This window comes from Syngnathoides biaculeatus, chromosome 21, assembly GCF_019802595.1.
Source record: "Syngnathoides biaculeatus isolate LvHL_M chromosome 21, ASM1980259v1, whole genome shotgun sequence".
NCBI lineage: Eukaryota > Metazoa > Chordata > Actinopteri > Syngnathiformes > Syngnathidae > Syngnathoides > Syngnathoides biaculeatus.
Window position 1 is genome coordinate 4501552 of NC_084660.1, and position 26234 is coordinate 4527785.

Genomic DNA, 26234 nt, shown 5'->3' on the forward strand with positions numbered 1-26234 from the left:
TTTTGGATGATGAACTGAGCGCAGTTTCTCTCCACAAATCGCAATTGCATTAGGTGGGCGGCACTGTGGGGGTATCTGCATCAGTCAACGCGTGAATATATGTTGTGAATTTTCACAACGATGATAAATGTGCGAAATGAGAAATATTGCACCGAGAGGAATATGAAAAATGGGGCAGATGTTTCAACTTAAGGAAGTGCATTGTCTATTGCTCCTGCGTCTCGGTTGTTCATTGTACTTATGTAGAGTTTTCTGTACTTTCCCTGACCATTTTTCTGAGAAGTTTTCATTTTTACTTGTGACATTGAAACAGGTACCTACTTTTTATGCCTTTGACAAAAAAAAAAAAAAAAATACTTTTTTCAACTCCCACAGAAGATAACGTGATGTGGAAAAAAATGTAAAAAGAGAGAAGTCAACTCTGGTTGAGATTTTGATTGACTGACTGAGATCCTAGCGGCTAGAAAAACGGTAAAAAAAACAAAACGAAAAAACCGAATGCTAACGTACAACGGATAACTCCATATCTGCATGGACAAGGAATAAATTAAACCTTTGACATTGCTCCCCTGAGCGTAAGTACTTCAGCCGCCTATTCCTCTGGCCCTCCTTCTCTACTCCATTATTATTCCTCCTTGTCAAACATTTTGAGAGTGCATCAAAATAGTGACGCGGCAGAGGGGCTGAGTGGAAATAGAGACAGAGGGAGCAGATCGACAACACAGCTTGGAGAGCAGCGTGGGGCCGTGCTTTGTTACTCTTCTTTCCAAGCGTCCGGTGCAATGTGCAATGGCGGGGGGTCGCGACCGCTTGCCCCGCACCTGAGCATCTGCGGGGGTACGGCTGAGTTGGGGGTGGGAGTGGGGATGGGTGGGGGTCGAGGAGGGCCTCTTTAGCGGTGAGAGACGGTCCACTTTTACACAAAACACTCAAATGTTGAGTTTGGTCCCTCGGAAACAAATGTCGATTGTTAGCAAAGCTAGTCTCCCAACTTTTGACCAGAACTGTAGAATCTGTCCTCGGGTCGGATGCTGACACCCTCGCTTCTCCTCCCCCTTTTCTCTGCAAAAAGGGCTCAAGGCACGTTGGATGTCGAGTGAACAGCTGTTTGAGTTATATCTGCAAGAGTGAGGCAAGGCTAAGTTTATCGACGCACTGCACACGAGATGGACTGGATAGCGGAACTGGATTGCAAGTTTTATTTTTTTTTTCGTTTCTTTTTATAAGCTAAACTGCCTTAGAAGTGAATACAATAGTGTTGTATCTACTAAAGCTACTGGAAATGTTATTTCCATTTTTAAACACCAGTAGCTCAGGTTACCCCGATATCAGTAGCTTGGCAGAGCTTGAAAGTAGGACTACTAGTATATTCTTTAACTGTACAGCGTGACGTGCACCTGGTCTGCAACTGTGCACTTATCACAATTATTGAGCAGACCGCAGTTTGAAAACTTGCTTGGGTGATACCGGATACAGTATTCGGAACATTTGTAGCATTGCCTACCTTGTGCATGGAAGCAAGTGTGTGTACTCGTGACTTGCCAACGGATTTTTTTTTTTTTTTTTTTCTCCCCCCCACTTCTCAAAGTGATTGTGGCAGTTTGGATTACAGTTATAACCTGTTCTCCTTGCCTTCAGATGGCGGAGGACTTCTCTGATGCAAAGTGTCAGGGGCCAGCTTATAATTAACTCCCCTGCCAAATGGTATTATATAGTATCAAGGTCCTGACGAAGCCTAAGGAAGTGCCAGTGTGCTTGTTCGTTGCCTAATAAGGTCACCATATGGCACGCTAAATAACAGTGATTTTGGCCATTAAAACACATTTAGTCTCGCTGTCATCGTCCACCGCATCACAGTTTTGTCTAACTAGAATCCATTCCGGAATACACGTGGACGCGCGTTTGCGACCTTGGATAAATGTACTAATGGTTTGTGTGGTCCAAAAGAAGAACAGTATGGAGGGTGGGTGGGGGCTTACTGATACTAGGATAAAAAGGCCGCACGTCTCAGCTCCTTCCATCGATGGTTCAATCGGATTTATTTTAGAGCTCTTCAGAATAGTTCATAGTTTTGTTTTCGTGTGTGTTTAGGTCATTATTCAGTTGGAGGGCAGCACATTTTGCACCAGAATGTCGTTATTGTCTTGAGATTTCATTGGAGAGAGAAGACTGGGCATAAAAACGATTTTCTCCCAATCAACCATCGGTTGCCATTTTTCATTTCATGACCTAAAATCGTTGTATGCACAAATAAGTAAACTGCATAAAAATCCGAAATGTGCCATATGACGTTGAAATCCCAAAGTGGGGGAAACTGGTTGGCTTGCTTTGGGGAAAAATGGCGCCAGCTCGAGATTCCATCGTAACCTTCACTGCATCGAGACTTTGTATCCCGGGTGTAGTAAAGCAGTTCCAGAACAAAAACTGTCATAGTTGGTCCGGCGTTCAAGGTATTTTCAGTAACCATTGGTTTCCTTTACTTTAAAAGGTACCGCAACAATTTTGTCACTTGGGTTTATAGACTGACTGACAGAAAATTGCTGATTCCACAGTTGGTAATGTCGTGAGGACAGACCTCCCTCATTTGCCAAACAATGCTAATTTGGTTCGATCGCTTCCTTCCTGCCCACTGCAACAAAACGTACCATCTTGGCGGGCTCATAAAGTACCAAACAAATGTTGTAAATGTTTCAAGAAGTGCAACTTTAGCTTTTCAAGAAGGTTTCCACCCCATAAATGCCGTGTTTCCAAAGTCACATTGACGGGTCTCCCGAGGGACACACTCGCGTTGCTGGAACATGAATTCCTACGTGTGCGTTCATGGATGCAAACCAGCCTTTTTATTTCATCCAGATGGAAGTTTTATTCCATATGGGGCTGTTAACTCGCGCTAATCTTGAAAATTTTGATATTATGGGTAATAGAGAGCTAAATTGCATTCTTCTTAATATTACCTTTGCCAATCACAATCACACACGGTGGATTAAATGAATGATTAGTGCTGGGAGCTACTTAGGTTGAATGTCACCTCTGCAGGTGTCAATCTCCAAAGGTTCAACGGTGATGGAAACGATCCCATCTCCAGCTCGCGTATAGGCCCCACTCTACCGATCGGCACTGATGGATGACTCCTCGTTGCTCCAGGTATTTCAGTTGTAATGATTTAGACATGCTCACTGGTTAGAGTCTTGCCTAATTGCACGAGAATGAGTGGAGGCGTTATTGCTAATTCAATCCGAGCTCAACGGGGGGCCCATCTCATCTCGGGCACGCGTTTGTCCTCCTGTTGCACTTCCCTCGTGATTATTATACGTCGCGATTAGCAGCAATTCACTCCTGAATATTTCGTCCGGACGTTAAACGATGAAAAAGACAAGAAGGCTCTCTCTGCATTACGCCTTGACAGGCTCTGAGCTCCGTTTTGTTCAGCTTGATTGGCTTACGTAATTATACTTTCCCTGCAAGCCGGCCTCAAAGTATCGCCGAAAAACTGCCAAATTTACATAATCAACCTCTGGAATGACTTCCACTTTGCAGTATAATCGCAATGTCTGTTTAAATGCTTTTTGTTTTAGGCACAGGCCATTTGGTTAAGCGCAATTCTTTTGTATGTCATTATAATAATACAAAATAAATTACGTTGCTCAAGCGAGACCTTTTCATTTCAAATCCTTGCACCGCTGATGTCATTTTGGGTTTTCGTGAATATCCAAGTTTTGTTTCAAGCAGAGGTGGAATAGAACTCACACTCTGTACTTAAGTAAAAGTCGAGATACTCGTGGTACATAATGCTTGTAGTGAGTACTCAACTTGCTCTATGAAGCTTACCACGACTGAAACAAACAATTGAAATTTACGGAATTACATGAATGGAACACGTTAAAGCCAAAATCATCATCGTCGACTCAGCAGCATTTTGTGTTAACGGACCTTCAAGGGAGGCTGGCTGACTCTAAAATAAAGTACATCACAGTCATACAGCCAATACGCAAAATAAAAATCTACTCGTGCACTAACAATATTGGTTACATCTCAACAGGGGTTTCAAATGGCTTCAGAATGCGAAATAATTCTGGGAAAATCATAGAAAAACGATCTCAAGACCCGCAACTAACCCCGACTTAATAAGCTGCAATCAAAGCTTTCCCGGAAACTCCCGGAAGCATCCGAAGGCCCATTTGATTTCAAGGTTGGAGGTTGTGGGGGTGGGTGTTCCATAATGAATCCCAGCGTGGGGCACCCCCCCCCCCTGCGAAAAGCAGAACACACTGATTAGAGGCTCAAGCAAACACTGCAAAGGACACAAATAGTGATTAGCGTGTATTTGCAACTCTTAAAAGGAGAGAGGATATCAGTGTTGTTTGGGGGGGTTGTTAGAAGAAGAAGAAGCGGATGAAGAACACGGAAGCACAGCGTGTTATTTGTTAGCTGTCGTTGACCTTTCAGATTAATTTAAAGATGACAAATTATCTTCCGATTACAACAACGTGCTTTTAGAATTAGTGCATTGACCGAAACGTGCATCATTGGTGTATCTTCACTTGGGTGGATGGATTCTCTTCCGATCATGGTTATTGTTTTTTTTTAAACGGGTGAGTGTGAATAAGAGCAGCCTGAGTTACAAGTCCTCCAAATCTCCGTCAACTTCAAGTAGTTTGAAAAGGATACATTTTGGAACATTGGTCGACTGCTGCAATGTCTTTTGTGCTTATTTTGCTGCCCAGTCTTTAACTAATAATTCACGAGTGGAAAATCATTATTTTAACTATTGCAACCCCACTCGACACAAGAAAATCACGCCTGATGTATTTCAAACGGTCTGCTAGCTTACGACTAAAGCTACGTAGCGTCCATATCGCCGTGCTTCAAACTTTTAAGCAATTGATGAAACGCAGTCGGCGCATGTTGGCTTCTCCGCTGGAAAGACTGAGCTTCTAGCGTGATTTGAGAAGATGCAGGCAAGCGGAAGTCCATCTCACGTCAGATGCCGAATCGTCGATGGCCAAGTATGCAGCGACAACAAGGAATTTGTCTCCGGCAGTCGGTGCCACTCTGGTGCGACATTCAGAACAAAGAACTAACAAGAACAAAGAAGAAGAGACATTCGGTTAATAGAAACGATTCGGTTATAAGAGTCACAGATGTACAAGATGCAGAATCTTCCTCATTGAGAGCAGTTAAGAGTGAGACAATGCCCCACATTATGCTAAGCTTGTACAGAGTACCCTTAGCCGTCGGCGCATCACCGTTACACACCGGTGCAATGGCATCTCGTCCTTTCTGCTTTCCCCTCACTTTCTAATCATCTGTTGATTGAAGAGATATTTAGAGAACGGTTATATTTCAAATGACTTTAATACTGTGGTACAACTTTCCATTGAAAATCAACTCTACTCAAAACGATTCTGACCTGGATTTATCCAATTAATTTGGCGGCGGTTTGATGGTCTTGGTCAGCGGCAGCAGAAAATCGAGCCCTTGGAATCAACTCTTGTCTGCACCTCAGAATTTTACTCGCAGCGGTACGACATGCCCGAGGTTGATGAGTGCGATGAGGCGTCTCGGTGGCGTGGTTATTTGATTGGACAGTAATGCCGTCACACTCGTCAGCATCTTGATATCCACGGAGGTCGTAATTGGGTAGCGCTCCAGCCACATAAACAAAGCCATAGGCGGTTGATTAGTCCCCCGGCAGGCATTGTTGTGCATAACGTTAGCGGCTGCCGCTTTTGTTTTTTTTTCCCGAAATGCGGTGCAGCACATTTGATTGGCACAGTTCAATTGTATTTAGCTTTTACCCCATGTTTGCATTTCATGTTTTAGAATTTTTTTTCGAATGTTTAGGGACAAATATTGGATCTTGGTTGTGTGCTTGCTGTGAAAAGTTTGAGAAAGACTGAAATCCAGCAAAATAGTGTTTTGAGACATTAAATTCCTCTCATCTTTTTCCAGAAAAGTCGGCAAATCGAGTTTGATGACACCGCCCGTTCAACCCCGAGGGAAGAAGATTCAGAAGTCTTATGAAGACGGCTCTACCACCGCAGATCGCCTGATGCCGAGAAGCCTCTGGAGGTAAGTTGAACCGTACCAGGGGGAAGGGGGGTGGGGGGAGCAAAACAAAATGGCTTTTAACTCCACGAGACAAACCACTTGTCTGCTTGCCTTCAAAGCTCGCCCACCTCATTCTGTGGTGAGCAAGCACAGCAAGAGGAAGAGCATGATTACATTAGCGTGAAGTCAAATCTGCCTTTTGTGAAATGCCAAGCCAATTAGCACATTTTTGTTGCGTGCCCCTCTTACCGATTCGAAGCTTTTGCATCTTCCACAAAGGATGATGCACATTTTAAAGGCGCATTTCGGAGAGGGTTCAGCCCTCCTGTGGGACCGATCCAGCTCGGTGGCTCGTAAAAGAGATCTATTACCGTTGCGGGAAGCCAACAGGCCCAGGCCGGTAATGTGGACCACGACCAAAAGTTTAGCGACGACACACATTCGGCTTTGACGAAAATCTCAATCATCAATCGGTTCCGCTGTTAAGAGACGGAAGAGGGGGGGAAAAAAAAATCCTTGAACACTTCAAGATGAGCTGAGAATTATACTTTGGGGATCCAAAGTATCATTTATGTCCTTATTGATTATTTGGCACTGAAGACAAGCTTCAAGTCTCGATAAACTCGACTGGTCATTCTTGATGTAGCTTAGCCTTTTTTTTCTTTTTTTGTGATTTTTGGCTCCCAAGACAGTTTTCTCCCAACACCTGTTTAATATTTACAATCAAAGGTTTCTCGTTCTTTCACCGTTAAAATGAACGAGGTGGGAATTATTTTTAGACGTGGCTCTTCGTTCCCGTTTTTGCATTTCACAGTCCAAGATGATTTATCTAAAGACTGTGCCGCGTGAGTGTGTGTGCGCTCTGTGGCCCGCAGCTATTTTCCACATGGGCAACCGTGAAGTCATATTGACACTAAACATATGGTCGGCCCCGTTTGGAGATATACTTGTAGCCTCCCAACGTTTCACTTGTCTTAATGAATAATTCCATGGTGGATTCTGGCATCTGGAATCAGTGAAATTTTTCAACAATACTTTCATGCATGAATTAGCTGGCCGCGTTTCTACATGGCGTAATGGTGGAAGACAGCCCTTTGTAAAATTACAAATACAGGAAGGAAAGAAATGGATGAGTAATTTATATCCAGCGGTGGGGAAATGGCACCCGTTGGCTTGACCACTATCAGAAGTACTGACCTACATTTACAACCTAAATTCTAATATTTGTTGCATGAAATTGCCTCAGTTGATTCTCTTCATTTGGTGGCATTTTTCTTGGCTGCAGTACATGGATATGAGTTCTTTTGGCGAATCAGATTTTAGCCTCTGTTTTAATGTCTAACTCATCTCCAAATTGCTTTTATAATCACAAACATAAGCTATGTTAGAAATGGCACCATTTATCATTAGCTAGTTTTGCTATTCTCATCAGAGGGCGAGTTAGCTCGTCCACGTCAATTTCTGTCCTCTGATTGGTTGGTGAGAGCAGAACTGATCCAGTCAAGCTTGAGTCGCAAGACATGCTTCATGTTCAACGCCCGTGGCCAATATGCTGTGTTTTAATATGAACGCAAGTCCAAGGCTCAAATGCTGCAATACTTTTGAGAGGACAAATATCCAAACCTGGTAATGATTTTTTTGGTTTCAGTTTAAATGCAGGACTTGCATTTTATTAAATGTAGTTTGATACACACACACACACACACACAAAAAATACTTAGGAACCTCGGGGATGAACAAACCTTAGCCCAAGGCTGTTCTTTAAAGTGTGGTTCTACTGTATGTCATCATAACACAAGGCATCAGATCGCCTTGCCCTCCAAAAGTCAGGCGTCACTTCGGACTGCCAGGCCCGCCATATGCTTCCACTCACTGGAACCTGTCGACTCGACGACCGCAAGACTAAGTCCATCTCCAAGTGTATGTCTGCGGATCAATGGCGGGAAGCCAGCGTTGCGCCCGGGACGTTTAGATGGACGTAAAGGAGCAGGTTCAGCGGCGGGCCAGATGGTCTGAAGCCAAAGTCACTTTCCTTAGTTGTCACGTTCGGGCTGCGACTGTTCATCCAGCGGTGAATAGACACTCTTGCCTGAAGGTCAGCTTGGACTGGATTTGGTGCGTGCAGCATTTTGGAGTTGTTGGGAGCCTTTTACATTTCGATATTTAAATGCCAGTAAACATGAAGAATAAAAGGTCGTATTCGGAGTGAAGTATTCCCCATCATGTTTTGAGTCCCCCCCCCCCCATTTAACTCAAAAACAAAGTACCCCCCCACCCCCTTAAGCTGCTCGTATTATATAGGAGCGTAATATCTCATTTTTCCAGAAATATACTTGCAGATTTGCTCCATCCTGACATTTCTCTCCTGTATGTTTTGATTGACAGATTGGTCAGATTCTTTTTTTTTTTTTTTTTTTTTTTTATAGCTTGGCAGTGACAGACTTGACTCAATTTTCCAAGATTTCTGGGAGTTTGTGACATAATGACTTGGAAACTTGCTAAAAAAAAAAAAAAAAAAACACACAGGCACTGTTAGTGCCTGGTCTTTGTTGTGTTTTAGTGGCAAAAGCGTGGTACAAAGATGCAAACATTCAAGGCACCCTTGCGATTAAATTTAGCTCGGCCATATTCCTGAACGTTACCAAAAGATTATCCTTTGGCGTGAGGCGTGTTAAGAAGGATTTCACCTCTCCGATCTGCCCAGAAAATAATCATAAATGTTAAACCTGCTTGATATTTCCGATTGCAAGTTTTGATGTGTGTGTGTGTGTGTGTAGTCAATGCTGAATTATGTTGGACTCTCAAGTGTCAGGAATCCCAAAAGTCCTTGCAACTATTGTGTAGTGACCAAATAATATACAGGAACAATTAGCCTGGCTTTTTTTTTTTCTTCTTTTTGGATTTTAGATGTCCTGTTCCTCAATGCGTCTTCTCACAGGTCGGTCTTGGGACGAGGCCAGAAATCTGGTTGAGAGGAGCGGACTCGTTTCACTGGATTTCTGCACATAAACGCCGTGGGCCACAAAATGAGCAGATATTGATGACAGTCCAATACCGATGGGGTGTAATTAATGCCCAGGTGATACAGGAAGGACATTGACAGCAATGTGGGTCATTTATCACCACCGGGCTCAGTCATTCTCGCCCCATTGAGCCATTGGAGGAGGAGGCTGGCTGAGCGGAATCTTAATTACAGCCTCAACCCGGCACGCCTGAAGACAAGGGGGACAAGACCGGAAAGCCGAACAGTCATCTGAGGCTGCTGTCCGCCTTCTATTTCATTTCCGCCATCATCAATACGCTTTTGGTGCACCGTACACGTGTAACGCTCCGGGGGGGGGGGGGGGGTGCACATACAGGCTCAATAAGTGAATGAATGTGGCGCTGGGGGAGTCCGTCTCAGTGGGACTCGGGAGTAGATTACAAAGCTCCCGAGGAACTATTTCCCCATCCTAGGAAGACTGACCGGCGTTATGCCCAAAGGCAAATGTTGAGACTCCGCCTGCTGCACGCTACATCATGTTGTGCGAACCCAACGGCAAAAACACTGATTCATCCAAAGGGAAAAATCAACAGGAAACTTGCGCTCTAGCTTTACTTGGTTAGAATGTCAGTAATTATGAAGATGATTACTGATGTCATTTGAAATACCAACAAGCAGTAATCGTATTTTGTATAGTTGATAGTAATCACTCACCCTCCCGCCCCCCCCCCTTCCAGCTTAATGCAGTAAACTATCATCGTGGGTGATAAGTTCTAAAGCCACCCACAATTAGGGAAGATTCGTGGTATTAGAGGCTTGTCGTGGTCTTGTGGTGCAGGTCCCTGCCCCTCATCTGCTCGAATGAACCCTAGAATATATGGGACCCAGCGGAATATTTGGCTTTGCCAGATCGTTGCCATCCATGCCTCGTCCCAGCACTTCCTTTTTCCTGATCCTGAATCCCGGTGTATCGACCTCTGCCTGTCGTCTGACCAACCCCGTAAGCTTAACGTCCTTGATACTGCTGCTCTCTCTGACTGACCTCCTGGCTTACGACCTTGGAACAAATAAAGACCTTCCTTTAACTGGCTCCCGGCCTACCGAGTCGTGCATTTGGGTCCACAGGAGAGTCCTGGTCATGACAAGGCTATATAATTTAAAAAAAAAAAAATAGAGTTTGACCTCTCCCACTCACTTGAAACGCATTTAAACTTGTTTGAAAGTACTTTTTATGAATAGGGAATAGTGTCGGAAATGGGATTGGGTCTGTGTGACATTTAGACACTCTGATAATTAACTAGAACTGAACACAGTCTCAGTTCCAAGATCAGGACTAAATGCATTGACATGTAGAGCTCAGTTTCTTCTTTCTGGAGATTAGGTTAGGATTTTCGCAGAGGTTCCTCGTGTCCTGCAGTTCTGCTGTCCATAGTCTGAGAGAGCCAGCAGTTGACTGGATGAGACATTTGTTGCATGTACTTTGTCTCCAGCGCATCTCCAACCTCCCCCCACTCCAGGCCATGTCTGTTTTCACCCCCGCGTCGACTCGCGAGGAGCTGTCACCGGCGTTCTCGTTTCGGGCCGTCAGCGGCGGCCCTTTGCGGGAGGCGGGGGTGCTGGGCAACTGTCGTGATTGGCTCGCGTTTGCACGCAAATTCGTGGGTGGGCTGCCACGGCCTCCGCCTGCGTTGACTTGATTTGCACAGCAGCGGCTGGAGCAGACACTAATCTCTCATGCCAGGTAGGAGGCCTCGCACGGACTGGCGTCGCTTCTGCAGATAATCCCGTCTCTCTGGAAGTGAACCAAGCCGGCCTCCGTTAGTCGTCGTAAAGTACTGATGCTCACCGGTATTCGGACACAAAATCCCACGGGGGATCAATATCGACTTGGATGGCACAATTCCCCCTTCTGCGCTAGTTGCAACGTAGGAAAAAAGCGCCACTGTATGGTGTACTGTAGCTTTGAATAATTTCATATTTAGTAGATTTCGATTTATTTCGACTTTTTTACAGAGCATTTACTCATCTGGTTTGTCACATGAGTTTATTAGGTCAGCGTGGTACGATATGGTGGTTTTTCACATGCTGTGTGATGTGTGATGCAACATTTTCTACATTCTCATCTTTACCAGTTTTTAATTTCCCTGTTGGTCCGTCCATTTAAATTTGAAAACGGTGACATTTTCAATGGAGTAAATTGTAATTGTGACAAACTATATTTCCCGCGCTGGGGTTTGTTGTGCCAAGACATGTCGGCTACCTCCATGGCGTTCCACACACCGTGCGTCACCAAATCCCCGTCGTACGTTGGCGCATTACCGCCCGTGCGACGACGCGCCCGGCATCCGTGCCCGCTTTTGTGCGCTAGAGTCTCATTAGCGCATCTCCTCACCCACTCGGGGAGGAATTAAAACAGCCTTTCGAGTCTTTCGCGCAGGGTCAGGAAACGTCACCCAAGCAACAAGTAAACAACTTGGCCGTGGAGACCGTATGGTTCACCCCTCGAGTGTATGACGTGATGAAAGAAAGCGAAACGACAGATTAAAAAGATTTGACACGTTTTAATGTGCTTGTCACACGTGCGCTGAGATTATAGTACTGTGACGCCAATGTATCGACTCAGATGTAATCTGTCTTCAAACACATTTAAACCGCGTTGCATACAGGCTTACTATTTAGTTTTTTTTTTTTTTTTTCCCCACTGCAAGGCCGCTATCCTCTAAACTATACCAATTACTCCTTTCCCGTTGCCCATTTTGTTTTTGAAAGCGGTCGCTAAAGTACATACACGAACGATAGTTCAGTTGTATTTAACTTTTGAAGTGCAGTACATTTCCCTTCAGTCTTCATTTGGTTCCAACCATTTAGGTGCTTGGCTTTTCACTTTCAATGGAAGTATCAAAATGCTCCTGGTCTTACAATCGCATTCCCTCATTTGCACTGCAACGGCTCCCCTCCCCGGAGAGCCGGGTCACAGATTGCGCTCGCCAAAGGGTGCGATCCGCCGAGCAAACGCCCACGTCCCTCATGCCGAGGGTTCGGGTGGAGGCTCGTCTCTGTGTACCTCGTGTAAATACCTTGTGATGAATTATTCATCTGCAGTGTAATGTGGCTTTGCAAATTTGGTGGCCCCACGCGGTTCCGAGGGATCAATAGCTGCACGTGCGGAGCCAGGCTATTTGTTTATGTATGAACACATGTTCATGTCAGATACGGTGATGTACAGTCTAATAAAGGAAATCGCCACAAGCACAATGCTGGATGAAGTATATACTAGCGGAATCGAATGGCACGTTACTCTTACGGGTTCTTTGGTTTGCCTCGGTGTGGCTTTACCCGTCCAAAACATACATCAAGTAAATCCAATTCCTCAGCAGCCCACTGGAAGGGAGTAAAAGTGTCAATATGGAAGAATTACTGTCGGTTTGCAAATGATATCTGAGGTGAGACGCTGAAGGTGACCCAGGTCGAAAATCGTATTACGGTTGCTCCTCGGCGTTTTCCTACCTCTTTCTTCCGCCAACGTCTCAATGAGCTCAGACGCACGTGTGTGGATTTTTCTTGGACGGGGCGCCCCCCTCAGTCGGAAAGACGAGCGGTCTGCATTTTGTTCACAAAGGCGCGGTGGAAAGCGATGAGGCCCATTTGACTGAACGTGGCAAATTCAACGGCGCGTCTGCCTCCTTTGCCATCGGTCATAAATCATTTCTCGGCAAAGCGGTGTGGACACAGTCAAAACCACGTCGCGTTACCTTGACTTCTTCAAGTCACTTCCAACTCTGAACACCTCCAACTAAAGTGCTGCCTTTCTCCACGTGCATGGGTTGCAAATGTTTCCGCTAAAGAGATACATTTGTGGAATGATTGTTTTCATACAATTGCTGTTACTGATACCAACCAACCAGCTATATCTGCACCTTACTTGTTTTTATCTGATTCAATCACTATTATAGTCATAACAATATATTCATTACCCGAACATAAATAATGTTCAAATTAATTCAAAATTGTCTTAACACACACACACACAACTCTTCTGCTTAAAAAAAAAAAAAAAAAAAAAAAAAAGGCTACCTACTGCTTATTCTTGTGATTCAAGCCTCACACAGGACAGGAAAATGAGTGACATTTGCATCCAGATAAGCAGATTTATTCAGATGTTGGTCTTTTCAAGTGCACATTTCAAAATTGTCTCTGTCGAGGAAAAGCTTCGTTAGGTCTGCGCGGAAAAAGAAATTCAAGACAGCCTTCCATTCAAATTTAAACCATGCAACATCGTTGCGTGCTTTTACGTGGACTTTGTCCAATTTTAGCATTTTACCCATTCGAAGGAGCTTTCAGCGATTGCATGTTAACAAGATCAATAAATATTTCCTCAATATTGTTGGTTTTCAATAAAGCGGTCAATTTGAAAATTTGTGGCTCACGAACTAAAATGAGCCTGTCCGTCGTTTGGCAATTGGGCATCTTCCGTCTGCTCGGGATTCGTGCTAATTCAGATGAATTCTCAAGGAGCTCGACGAACGAGCTCTGGTACTCTCCCAATATTGTTGTTTTCAAACCAAAACGTCCGAATTGCTGTTCAATTTTGGACATTGGACCTTGACTATATTTCGACCAAATTGGTGTAACTCGAGTCGGGGCATTTTCTTTTTTTTGATAAAATGTACTCTCATATAATGCCTGCTTCAAATCAGAATCGCTTCTTTTAAATTTCGGGGCGTGGGTCCTTGAGGATTTCCTCGGGGTGTCTTTGATTGCAGACATGTCAACCAAGTTTTTTGTCGGTCATTGAAAGTGGTGTCGCGGGCTTTACCGTGAGTTTTGAGAGCGAAAATTTATTTTTCACCAGAATGTTGACGCTGGATGCACCGGAAGTGAAATGGACAGAAGAAGCGCGGACACGGTGATTTACCATGTTATAGTTTAATTTTTGCAGGGACAAAAATGACAAGCGCTTTTATCTACACAAACCTGTACAAAAGCAAATTAACTTACATAAAATATCTTATAAATAGAAGTGGACTTGCGTTCAATACACGTTGCCATGTTCAGGTAAGCTGCGTGCATAGTGACTCATATTTAACAATGATAAGTCAGGTTTCCTCGAGTTCTATATCAACATCCAAGTCGCAAGGACAAATACTGGTTAATATTACAGATCTGGTTACGTTGTGGACACGCGAGGGTTCGGGCTGAGCACGGACCTCAGGCAACAAAGGAGTGGAACCACCGCATTTACAGTTTTCATCTGTCGCCCCGCCCCAACTGTGAGAAATTGTCTCCCAGCACTTGTTTTTTTTTTTTTGTTTTCCCCAATGACCACGCTAACTTTCTACCCCTCTATATTCATTCCAAGAGCTTGTTTCATGCAAAGAACGTCTCGCAAACTCGTCAATTTATCCTAAGCGGTATTATCAAATACAAGCGATTAGCATCAAAGTTTCGACGATCTCCTTCCCAGTCAGCGGGATTGGCAATTTGTTTAATTCCGTATTAATCATCGTCATCACCCCGATGGTTTGCATTGCTCCTGTAATTTTAGATGAACGCTGGCCGATAAATTGCAGAGCAAGCGCAGGTACGTCCGGGGAGGGCGTGACAAAGAACCCATTTTATCGTTATCGCTACCAAAGAGCAAAATTTTGAACGTACCTGGAATCATTCGTTAATGCACTACGCTAGGAATGGATACTTTAACACGCAATTTAAAATGTGGCTCGCCGACATCTGACTGGCGAATCCCCCAGAAAGTCTTCGAGAGCACGATGAAAACGTCTCCCCGGGCCACCGCAAACCAACGTTAGAATCATACCAATTGGTATAAAAAGGCACAATTGCAATTTTGCATTCACTCTCTCATTTTTTTCTCTTCTTTGTTCAGGAGCACAGAATATTTACAAAATGACACCAGATAAGGGAGAGGGTTAAAATCCAGTACAATTTCAGTTGTCGTTCAAGTGATGTCAATGAATTCCGTTGCCGAAACGCGGGGAGAATTTAGCGGTTGGCATGTTATGAAACATCAAAAAGTACTTTGTCGGACTACATTGCTAATGTTTCATTAGTTATAAAGTAAGCAAGCAACAAAGTGGATTCCAATGTTACAGGGGTATTTTTTTTTTTCTACATTTTGTTTTACCATATTTTTTTTTTCTTCTGCCTTCTCACGAAGCAAAGTCCCATAAAGCGTGCAGTTAAAAAAAAAAAAAAAAAAGTAAATATTCATGTATACAATTGATAAGTATAGGAGCACTGTCTTTCTGACGACGAGTAGTACTTACAGACGATAGAGAGCCAGAATGCAGAAATTGCCACTCCATCCGATCCCGTAGGGCTTTGCAAAAATACCCCAAAAGATGCAAATGCAACAATAAAAATCCATTGCATTTCATATTATTCGTTATTCCAGCAGAAGGAAGCCACTGTGTGTGTGTGAGGAGAAGGAGGGGGTGGGGGGGGCACGTTAAACCCATCAATTGACAATAACACTCCAAAAACAATGCGGAATGTTTGAAGTTCGGGTGTCAGGCGTACAACACAAAGGGATAAAAGGCAAAGTCAATTATGTGTAGCTTTTTGATTGTTTTCACTTTGCTTGAGCTGATTCTTACATTCATACTCGATAAGATAGCGCGGGCTCTGGAGAGCAACATCTTCCGCTTATTAGTACAGTTACCTTTTGAACGCTCGAGAGGAATAATGTTAGAAAACATCGAGAAACAATGATTGATTGGTAAATGTTTACATTGTGATATTTATTGCTCAGTCTGTCCCACCATGAAGTAAAAAAAAAAAAAAAAAAATCAGACGAGCACTCAATCATGAACCTACTCCTGTACTACTTACAGTATAGCCTATACACGTGTGCACATCTGGCCTGTACACAGCAAATTTCTATTTTTCATTTTAATCTCCTGCTCACTTGCTTACCAGGAATAATCGGGCTGCTCAAGTTCATGAATCTGGTTCTCTCAGTGACAACCGCAAAGTCTGCAGCACAGATGTTCTGCTTCGGGGGTCGGGTTGGGTGGGTGGGGAGTGTGGGGGGGGGCCTGGGTCTCACCAATCCCAATCGAGACTCAAAGCGACGAGGAGGGAAAAGAAGGAACGGAGTCCCAAGTGTTTCTGTACAAGTTTTAATCACGACGGAGCGGGTGTCGCGGTCGGTGCGGTGACGTCGCTCGCGCGCGAGAGTCTCGGCGCGAGGGACGTAAAGCGCAGCACCGTTTTGAGATGGAGTCTTTGCCGACATCTCCTTTCGGAATGATTGGGACCGACGGCCTGTATATTGTTGCGGGCGGATCCAAAAGAAAAAAAAAAAAAAAAAGCTGTTATATCCAGAGACGTTTTGAGGCAAGTTTTGCCTCCATTTTAGAAAAAAGATGGTCTATTTTCTTTTCTTTTTTTTTTTTTTTCCTCCCCCATTTTTAAAAGGAGTGTCTATGTGGTGATGAATGTAGATGCATGCATGTAGTGTGTGTGTGTGTGTGTGTAAAAAAAAAAAAAAAAAAACGTCGTAACAGGTGGACTATCTGGCAGCAGACTGTGTCGCAAGAGCCCGACTTGCCAGCTTGATATCCCGTTTGTAGCGCTTTAAAAAAAGAAAAGGAAAGAAAAAAAGGCCATTGTCTTTACGTTTTTCTTGTAAAAGTCTTTGGAGTCGTTTTTAGTCCGAACTCGCTCGGTACAAGTCGGTGGCTAAACTAGCGAGGGCCGTAAGATGTAGTAGTGTGCTGGCTACTACACAAACTCGCGGCCCCAGAAGTCGCGGTCGCTCACAGGTACACCTCCCGTCGGGTCAGAGTACCACAGGAGGTGGGCTTGTACTCCCCGGCGGGCGCCATCGGGATCTCTTCGGTGGGATGGCCCAGGGTCTCCTCTGCGCCTCCCGGCGAGCCGTACGGAGGTGAGCCGAAGGTCTCATAGGAGGAGGAGGAGGAGGAGGCCATCTTCTTACTAAGTAGGTTGCGATTGCGGTCGCCCAGCATGTTGCTGGTGGCGGGGTCTCCGTTGGCCATGGCCGCCATGGCGAGGGTCTCTTGGCTGCCGGGCTGCTCTTGGCTGCTGCTGCTGCTGCTGCCGCTGCCGCTGCTACCGTTGCCGCTCATGAAAGTGGAAAGCTTTGGTTGTTGGGGGTTGGTGGTGGACTTGGATGGCCGCCGCTCGGGCGACGTGCGGACGGGCATCCAGCAGGAGTCCGAGTGGCCGTACTCGTCGCATTCCCGGGTGCATTTGCCGGTCATGGCTACGTCAGGCAATGGCCGAGAGTCTGCGGGAGGCGAGAGAATAGAAGGGCGTAAGGTTTTTTTTTTGTTTGTTCGACAACGTTGGATTTTCGATGAGGAATGGGTACCCCTAAGTATCTAACAGGATTGTGATCAGTGTTGACTGAGTATGAACGCATACGTACTAATATGCCTTGTTTATGGTCTGGTGGTACGCACTAGTCCAGTGATTCTCGGTGTAGTCCACCAAAGAATCGCTTGAATGAAATGTTCAAACTGCAAACTGTTTGTTTCAAAATGGAATCGCTCCCTTGTGAGTTGGTGCTTAGCGAAAAATGTCTCAAAACCGTTGGACTAGCTGACTTGTCTACTGGTCGCAAATCACATTTTTGGATCTCTTGCGGTACCAAGTGCGCTGAATGAAATTTGTCTTTATTTGATTTCAGTTTGATGATTTCTAAATGTGCCGCATGAAGTGCAGGAGAGTCAGTGTATATATATATATTTTTTTGTAATCTCTAAAAAATGTCTTACGTGATCAGCGACGAGTCGACTTTCATCATGAATATTGGCCTATAAATAAATGAAAAAAATGGAAATGATGCAACCCCGACTAACCTCTACTGTAAATGTCATCTGTGCGGTGTGGTACAGGCTTCTTTTATTCATTCTACACGTGATTGTACCGGTAAGCTCCCATAAGTGAAAGCAATGTTTTGTTTGCATGCATCTGCCACCGCAGCAACTGTAACAGAACACAACAATGAAAAACGAGACAAGTCCGCCGGCTTGGACAGCAGCCTCCAACTAAAGAACGGTGGCGTGAATAAGGATTTGAAATCATGTCATGCTTGAAAACGTGTTTGTGCCGAGGCAGCAAAGAGGAACACTGAATCACTGACTTGGGTTTAAAGTTATGTCGTCTCAGTCGTGCTGCAGTATGATTTTGAGAAACCGACACCCTCCTTGCTTATCTAGAGATTGACAGCTGGCAATCGCGTCTTGATCTAAGTAGCTTTACAGATTTATGTGGCTCAAACCTCCCGCTATTCTCTTTAATCCATTAATTAGGGTTTTAACCAGTTACCTGGGTTAGCGATGGCCTCAAGATTAACTATTGTATAACGGGATGATTTAAGACTTCCTGGGGTCACTGACAACAGGAAAACAAAGTGGGACTGTTTTTGTCTGCGACGCATCGCTGACCGAGTGGCCAAGTAGTACAATTGTAAGTCGTTTTCTTTTTTTTTTTTTTTTAACGTTTGTGCTTTGCTCATGAAAAGATGCATGGAAAATCAAAAACAAATGGCGACGAGGAGTGCAAACCAAGCCAAGCATGCCTTTGCCCAAAACAAAAGAGTTGGTATGGTGGCTTACTTTTAATGCTCTTTTTCTCCTGCAAAAGAAAGAAAGAATACAGAACAGAAGTCACTTGTTCTGTTTGTCACACAGCATATACTGCATTTATAAAGCAATTATTGAAATCCAAGCTATGCAGAAGACATGACTTGAAAAGGGGAGGGGTGAAGAATGAGTGTTGTCTTTTGTTTAAGAGTGCCATTCCGTTACTCATCCGTTTCTGGTGGAATCGAGACGCAAACGACCCACGTGAAAGGATTGACCAAACATTGTTTGTCAAACCCTCAGGGAGCCGCTTCAACTTGACACAAAAATGCAATCCTTTTTTTTTTTTTTTCATGATTATTATTATTATTGCCAGATCCAGCACAGCAGTCTACGTAGTAGCCAAGTGAGCAAAAGTAAAGACCAAAGAAAAAAAAATCAAGCGATGTTATGTGATGACGTGATGGAGAGTTGCCTGGCATCCACCTACGCGCGCTTCTGCCACTATCAGAAAGGCAGCCATCACGATGACAAGCGGACAGTGATTGTTGTGCTCATTTCAACCCACAACCGAGCCACCCGTCCACCCACATTGGAAGGCAGCAGGTACTCTAGACTTACAGGGCCCCTGCGGCTGATTGCTCATCCAATTGACTCCTCGAGGCAACTAAAGCGAACATGCCTTTGCAGCTAACTCTGCTAGAATTAAAGTAGGCCTTGAAAAAAAAAAAAAAAAAAAAAAACACAGGGGGGCCGGGTCTTAATACCACTGCAAAAAATGTAAATAATTGAGCCTCTCCAAGCACTGTTTTGTCAAACTAGAGCTCCTCAGCTTTCCTCAACGTAGTTCCTTGCCACCAAGCAAAACTTACATGGCCCATATGGTCAATTTTACTGTAAATAACGGAGGAACGGTGGTGACATCACGCAAATTTGCACGTCGCGATGCATCGAAGTAGCCCATCTGCTAAGTTGTGAAAACAGTCATAAGTGCAGTAAATATTTCAATGAAAAACACTTTTGAGGCCACGAATACTGTGCTAACTTAGCATGCCTTTCTGTGCCGCCTGCCAATGAATTCTTACGCCGCTGCAGTAGTACTTCACACGGCCTTCGTCACCTCTTATCATATGACAGGAACTGGGTAGCCCAAGGACCCGCTATCCCGATTCACACTTTCCCGTGGATTTCCAAAATCTCTTCCATTAGGACCACATTTAATCAAGACACGGCAAACTGCATCAAAGAAAAGCCCTCCAAGGCTTGACGGTGCAGAAAGTGCTCCTTTGTCACATGCGCAATCAACCGCTGTACGACGCAACGAGAGTGAGGTCACAAACCTCACTGCACCACAAAAAAGCTGAGCAAAGAGGGGCTCTTCTCTTGCAGGTTTCACCCCTCGGGCGCAGGCCTTATTTCTTAGCCAGAGACCATCTCCGTCGCTTGGGGGGAGTACTTTCAGCCGAGGGGAGGCGGTAAATCCATAATGGGCTCAGTTCAGAAAAGGAAGAACCGGGAGAGTCTGCAATGGTGGGTGGAGGATCGATCTGTGTTAAACTTTATTCGTCGTAAGAGAGCCCAGTTTTCGCGTTCTTTGGCACCTCTGGAAGCAAAAATGGTGAGTGTCGTTAATTTCAGTCAGGCGGCCGTCAGTAAAGGGTACACAAAAAAAAAAAAAAAAAAACGGAGGGCGACATTGCGAGGACAGAGGGAAGGAGAATTAAAGGAGAGTGACAATGCTCGGAGGATAGCGGGGTCAGGGACTGGGAGAGGCAAAGCGGCAGATTGAGCGAAGAAGACAGCATGGCTGCCTCTGGGCCGTCATAGGCCAAACACGCTGCCAAAAAGAGAGCAGCGGGATGAGGAGAGTTGGGGGAGACGGGATTTGAGAAGGTCCGACTTTGACAAGAGATCGCACTGTGCACCGAATAAATCCTGGCGTGTTCTCAAACGTGTTCTCATACATGATCTTATCAGTCCCTTTGCTCATAGTTGACAGTTTGAGGTTTATACATGCAGATGCGGCAAAGACTCCTCAGTCTTTTGCACATTTTGAGTTCTAAAAAGGATCACATTTCCAAAATTGTCCAGTTCTATGCCTTTCTGTGACTCTGTTTTTTCGAACTCGTCTTGGCCCGTCAAAACGTGGACTGCATAATTAAGAGTAGCTTACTTGACTCAACTCTTCACTCTACAATAAAATCTTTTTTTTTTGGCCACATAATTAGATTTACGACAAGCCCACCCGGTTCCTAAGAAAGCTTGTAAACACTTTAGCCCGCAAATGTAATTTACACGCCTCGACATGATGCGGATTTGAGGGCAAAAAGTAATAAGGGGATGAGTTAAGTGTGGAAAACGTAAAATGGGAGGCCTTGGTGAGAACAAAGCTCGAGAAACGGGCTCGCGACTGCCTCAAACCCCTCATCAAAGGCCTCCGTGTTCAGATGGATCTATTTGGCGCGGCGGAGCAATCAGTGCCGAGATGATAGCTTACATTGCCGCTTGTCGTTCCGATTACTCCAAGCCGCCGAGGAGACTGGAATGAAATATTTACCCAGCAAAAACCGACTGCCACAAATCAGAGAGCTACACGAGTGATAAGAGGAGACAGGCGACTGAAGCGATTGAGATAAACCTCCTCCTTTCTCCCTTTCACAGGTGGCAAAAGAACTCGCACTCTATAGTTAAATAGAATATTACCTAAATTGTATGATTCAATGTAGTCCATACAGACTTTAAAAAAAAAAAAAAAAGTCATTTTCATGGCCTTGACTTGGCCAAAAGGTGCAATTTCATGCATCCTTGACCTATTAAAGGAGCATCATTTGAGAGGTTTAATGGGTAAAATTGTTTTTTCGAGCCCTGAGGTTCTACTTAGGTGGATCTCATTGAGTGATGGTGGCTTTGGCGCGAATCACTTAATAAGTTCAGTGAGAAGGTGTTTGCAAGAGAGGTAAACTGAAAGGGCTAAAAAATTGGTTGCTAAATTAATAACGGCGTGACAGCGGTTTCGGACAATCCACGTCAAAAGAGGGATATTTGTCTTGCCCACCACGCAGAGTCATTTGCCAGACAATTAATGGAGTGACGGCCCGAAAGGCGGCAGGAACGCAACTGCGCTGCGCCGAGACGCAGACAAAAAGCGAGTCCCGGAGAGTGATGACGTTTCTGAAATCATATCCGAGCAGCGGCGCCGCACGACGCCGTTAACGGGAATTTGGTACGTTGTCGGTTGCCGTGGCGGAGGCAACTAGAGCGTGCCGAATTTTAAGAGCTTATTAACGACCCCGCGTGTGATGAGGAAAAAGTGCTCTATAATTACCCCCTCTTTTAGTGTATTGTGAATTACCACGCGTGTAAAAATCCCCGGCGTAGTACTATGACCTGTTAGAGGTAGCAAGAAATAGTAGCCTAACATGAAATCCAAGGGCCTTCTGTGGTAACTACATTGCAATTACATACCGTATTCCCAAGGGATACATATGTATTAGCTATTTTGTAACCATTGAGCGTTTTCCAAGCAGGGAAGGGGGGGAAAAAAAAAAATCATTAACACCCCCCACATCATAGGATAATCAGCCTGGATTATTTTTCAGAGAGATCTGATCATTGGGCCTTTTGTGACTTTGATCGGAAAGGAGGAAAAATACTCCCATTTTTAGGGCCAATTTCCAATATCTATGTAAAAAGATCCCACGTTGTACCTTGACATGTGCGGGACCAGGTGCAGAGAAAAATGGGAACCAGAAGGTGCCGGCACTCGAGGGACGATCAAATACGTGTTTTTCTCGGAACAATTATTCATGCGGGCACCTCTTAGAGATTAGGATTAGTAAACCTTCGCCCTTGGTTCAAGATGTCAAATGAACCTTGCAATGCGAGTGTTGTTTTTCGCCAGCCACAGAAAATAAGACACCATTTCACTTGAAGACAAACACAATGTGCATGGAGGGTTGGTGGGTGTTCAGAAAATGGTAGGGCTTCCTGCGTAACTCTTGAATTTGTGTGCGTGCGTGTGTGTTTCTGCAGATTGCAACCCAAAACTGTTCTCTTCAGAAAAGTACGTCGTTGCTTCCTCTTATCACACTCGCCCAGCTTCTCTCCTACAATAGCCACTTTTACACCGCCAAATGGTTATTTGTCAAAATATAATTTATTTTTAAATAGTCCCTTGAAAATGAACTTGAGACCAATTGTCTTCTCAAGTCTTGTGGTAGAAACCATCAAAATCAATGAGTGTGACTGTGGGTCATGGGAAGAAAAAAAAAAAAGAAAAAAATGTGTGACATTGATATGGGCTAAATATGTGGCCCTATAACTAAGGAGCAATAATGAGTGCTGCGTTGATGACTTACATTCATAAAGACGTTAATTCTTTATGACAAGGCTGTCAACTATGGGCGGGGCAAATGGCGCAGAGGCGCCGGTAACCTTTTGCGGTCGAACCCCCAAATGACTTTTGGCGTGGAGAAATCAGCTAGCGAAATGTCTCAGCTTGGTTCTTTTGTTTTCCGCGTCACTTATTTATGTTCAAAAGGCTCGTCGGTTCTGATATTGTAATGAGATGACACTTGCCCCAGGTAACCTAAAAAATGATCACACAGGCTCCCTCAAGGACTGACGCCGACTGAGAAAGTTGAAAATAAACCGCTTCAGTCGGCTTTGCGCTGATGAAAGCGCTAAAAGGAAGTGTCAGTCAGCAAATAGGTTCATCTTTAATGTATCCTTGAGTCTGACCGGGACGCCCTTGCTGCCTAAAACATTCCGCCGAGCGAAGGCTTCCCGGGAAAGAGCGCCAAAGCTTCCCGTGCTACTTCCAAAGTCATCTGCTCATCGGTTTCATTTACAGTCTTGGTTGAGTACATGTCAAATATCAGCATAGACCGGGCCCATTCTAAAATGGCACTCTGCGAAAATGGGGATCTTTGATTTCTCGAGACCCTTAAAACTTTATCCAGGCTTTCGAGCGATGCAGCCTGATAGCGCCAAGGTGTCCTGGACCACGGATAAATAGGCCGCAGTTTGTCCCCTCCAGGAATGCTACATTAGATTTCCTGCAGAGCTGTCACCTTCCCTGTTCGCTCGCTGTCTTGGAGACCTGCGGTCTAACTTTAAATCAACTCAATTTTTCAACGACTGGAGGACGGAAGTAAGAGGATCCTGCGCTATAATCTGGGTTTCTGGTTATCCTTCACCGTGGCGTCTGGCGGTAACCTTCTGTTCTTGTGATACCTGAATATGATGGAAAGTAGCACATTTTTCTGGGATTCGCTTTACTTGAGTATTTTTACTCCCTCTGTTTGAAAACGGATATCTGTGTTTGCTTTGTCAAATTAGGGTTGTTACTTTTTTTTTTTTTTAACAAATGTGGATGTTGGATGATGGCAAGGGGGGGGGGGGGGGGGACAGCAGTGATTGATATGAATGACAATGTAATGCCCATCCATGGATTTATTTGAGCTATTTGTTTTTAGCAAATGCGATCTTGTGGCAGCCTAAAAAGAGGGTGTGTACCTTTTGCTACATATGATGAATATACTCCTCGTCCACGCCACAGCCCCTCGCTGGCCAGGAAGGTTTTCCAGGCAATATTAAACCGATGCTAGAGTCATACACGGTGTATTATTTAAAGCACCGGGGGCCCAATTTGTCACTCTGGTGGGCCCATCACTGGTGAATATCCATTCTGAAATGTATTTTTCACACAGTCTGTGGGTGAGATCAAAGCGGCAGCTGCCCGGCGCTCAATCCCAGCGAACCCCCCACCACCACCCCTCACACCCCACCCCGTTGCTTTCCCCAAGCTGATTCACATTGACAAAACTAGTCAATTGAAACTGAGCGGATCACCTTTCGAAACAACAAAAAGGGGCTTGGGAGATAGATCGGAAGGAGGAGATGATCGTTACGGGTGTTCAAATCGTGATAGTCAAGAATATTCCTTCATTTGGCGTCGTTAAGTGCAAACCTGTCCAAAAATGTACATGGTGCTTGTTTTGTGTGAAATATAAGAATTGATATGACATAAGCGTGTCACATAGCTACACTCTTTCCTCTTCTGAGTAGGAAGCGCTGGAAGCCTGCTCCATTATTTATCCCTCACACCTCACCATGGCCCTATTTTTATCATAGGGCTTGACCAATTGATTTTTCCTCCTTTCTCACGTCTACTTTTTTCCCGCCATCTTTGATTCGAACGCTTCTGGGTTGTGGGAAATATCTATTACCCTCAGACCGATGATTGGCTGGCCGGCTGGGTCTTTGGCGAGTGGCAGAAGTCGAACATTTTTTTTTTTCCAAATACCGGCTGCTGGCGTGAGTGAGGGACAAAGGTTTTGCAATCCGTAGATGGTTCGAGTTCAAGTTTGTGTCGGGATTCAGTCTGTCAGTCAGTCTTGTACATCCACACTAAACTTTACATTCTGGGTTTCTCTTTAAGTGAATGACACACGTACTGACTAATTTGAGCAATTTCCCTTCTTCGTGATCAAAGTTAAAGGTCCAATTCTCCAATCTATAGATGATCCTGAGCGATTATCCTTTGGTATGGGGTATGTTAGAAGTGATTTCTCCTCCCTCCTCTGATTGAAAACAGACGAAAATCATCCATCGTAATCAAAATCATACTGCGGCAAATCTTAATTTTAAACCCTAATCCGCCCTGGCTCCGTGATTGTGACATGAAACGAAAGCTGGCCAGTCAGGGTGCTCTGGTTGTTGTTGCACATTAGTGAGCTGTTGTTGTGCCCATTGTTCTCTCGTGCTTCCTTTGGTCATTGAATTCCTCCGACTGAATTTCTAGTGTATCCTTCACTCTCCATCTCAGCCCAACTGACCGAGACACACGGTTGCGGCACAGAACCTTGGGTCTGTTCAAATCTTTTTTTTTTTAACAGGTCAGCACAAATGCCAATTTGTCACGTTTTTAAAAATGGATTAAGATGTCAAAACTCTGTGTGGATTCAGCCTTAGAGATGCAAACATATATTCAAAAATCTCACGCAAATTGTAAAAGCCATTGACAAAGCGTCAGGCGCCAAATGGGGAAAGTGTTAAGTCCTCATGTCACCTCCGCTACACTTGCTGACTTAGGTTTATTTTTTTTTTTGGTAATTTCTTCAAAATATTATTCACATTTGAAAGTCAGTCTAAAATAATGCAGAAGCCAAGCGAATGAGTGAGCGTGCCGTATAAGAAATTTGACGCGACATCTGAGAAATCTTTTGTCTTCTTAAAAAACCAAAAAAAAAAGAGATGAAAAATTCCTCTTTGAGCTACAGTCGAATGTGCAACCAAATTGAGAGAGGGATAATCAAGCGGCGTTTGAGCGATGCGACTGAGAGAGTTAGTAATATGCTTGGGAATTTAATAATGCTCAGCCTTCCTCAATACCACCCGCTTCACAGAGTCCTCAGAGAGACACGAGATGACGATTGGTGATGATGCCGGCCTCTGACAAACTGGGGTTTACGAAAAGTACATGCAAATGCGCTTAAGGCCAGACTTTGTTTTCTACTTTAAGGTTAAAAACACTGCTTGTTCAAGTTCTCCGAACCAGACCATCTTTGTAGGATGACGTGCATCCCAAGATGCAACAGACAGATGGAGCTTGGCGAGAACCTATG

General features: G+C 44.5%; 2 protein-coding genes across 6 annotated transcripts in view; one reads left to right on the plus strand and one right to left on the minus strand.

The window, feature by feature from the left end:
• focad (focadhesin) overlaps positions 1-26234 on the plus strand; it is a 369017-nt gene that overhangs the window by 81676 nt on the left and 261107 nt on the right. For 3 of the 5 annotated variants that reach the window (XM_061808831.1, XM_061808830.1, XM_061808833.1), the window contains 2 exons: positions 3037-3144; positions 5953-6072. The gene's annotated coding sequence lies outside the window, so the exon portion shown is untranslated. The remainder of the gene's footprint in view (positions 1-3036; positions 3145-5952; positions 6073-26234) is intronic. The other 2 variants (XM_061808832.1, XM_061808834.1) reach the window with 1 other exon arrangement.
• pcdh7b (protocadherin 7b) overlaps positions 13961-26234 on the minus strand; it is an 84077-nt gene continuing 71803 nt past the window's right edge. The window contains 1 exon segment of the mRNA XM_061808847.1: positions 13961-17306. Coding sequence (XP_061664831.1) covers positions 16813-17306 — 494 coding nt within the window. The 3' untranslated portion in view covers positions 13961-16812.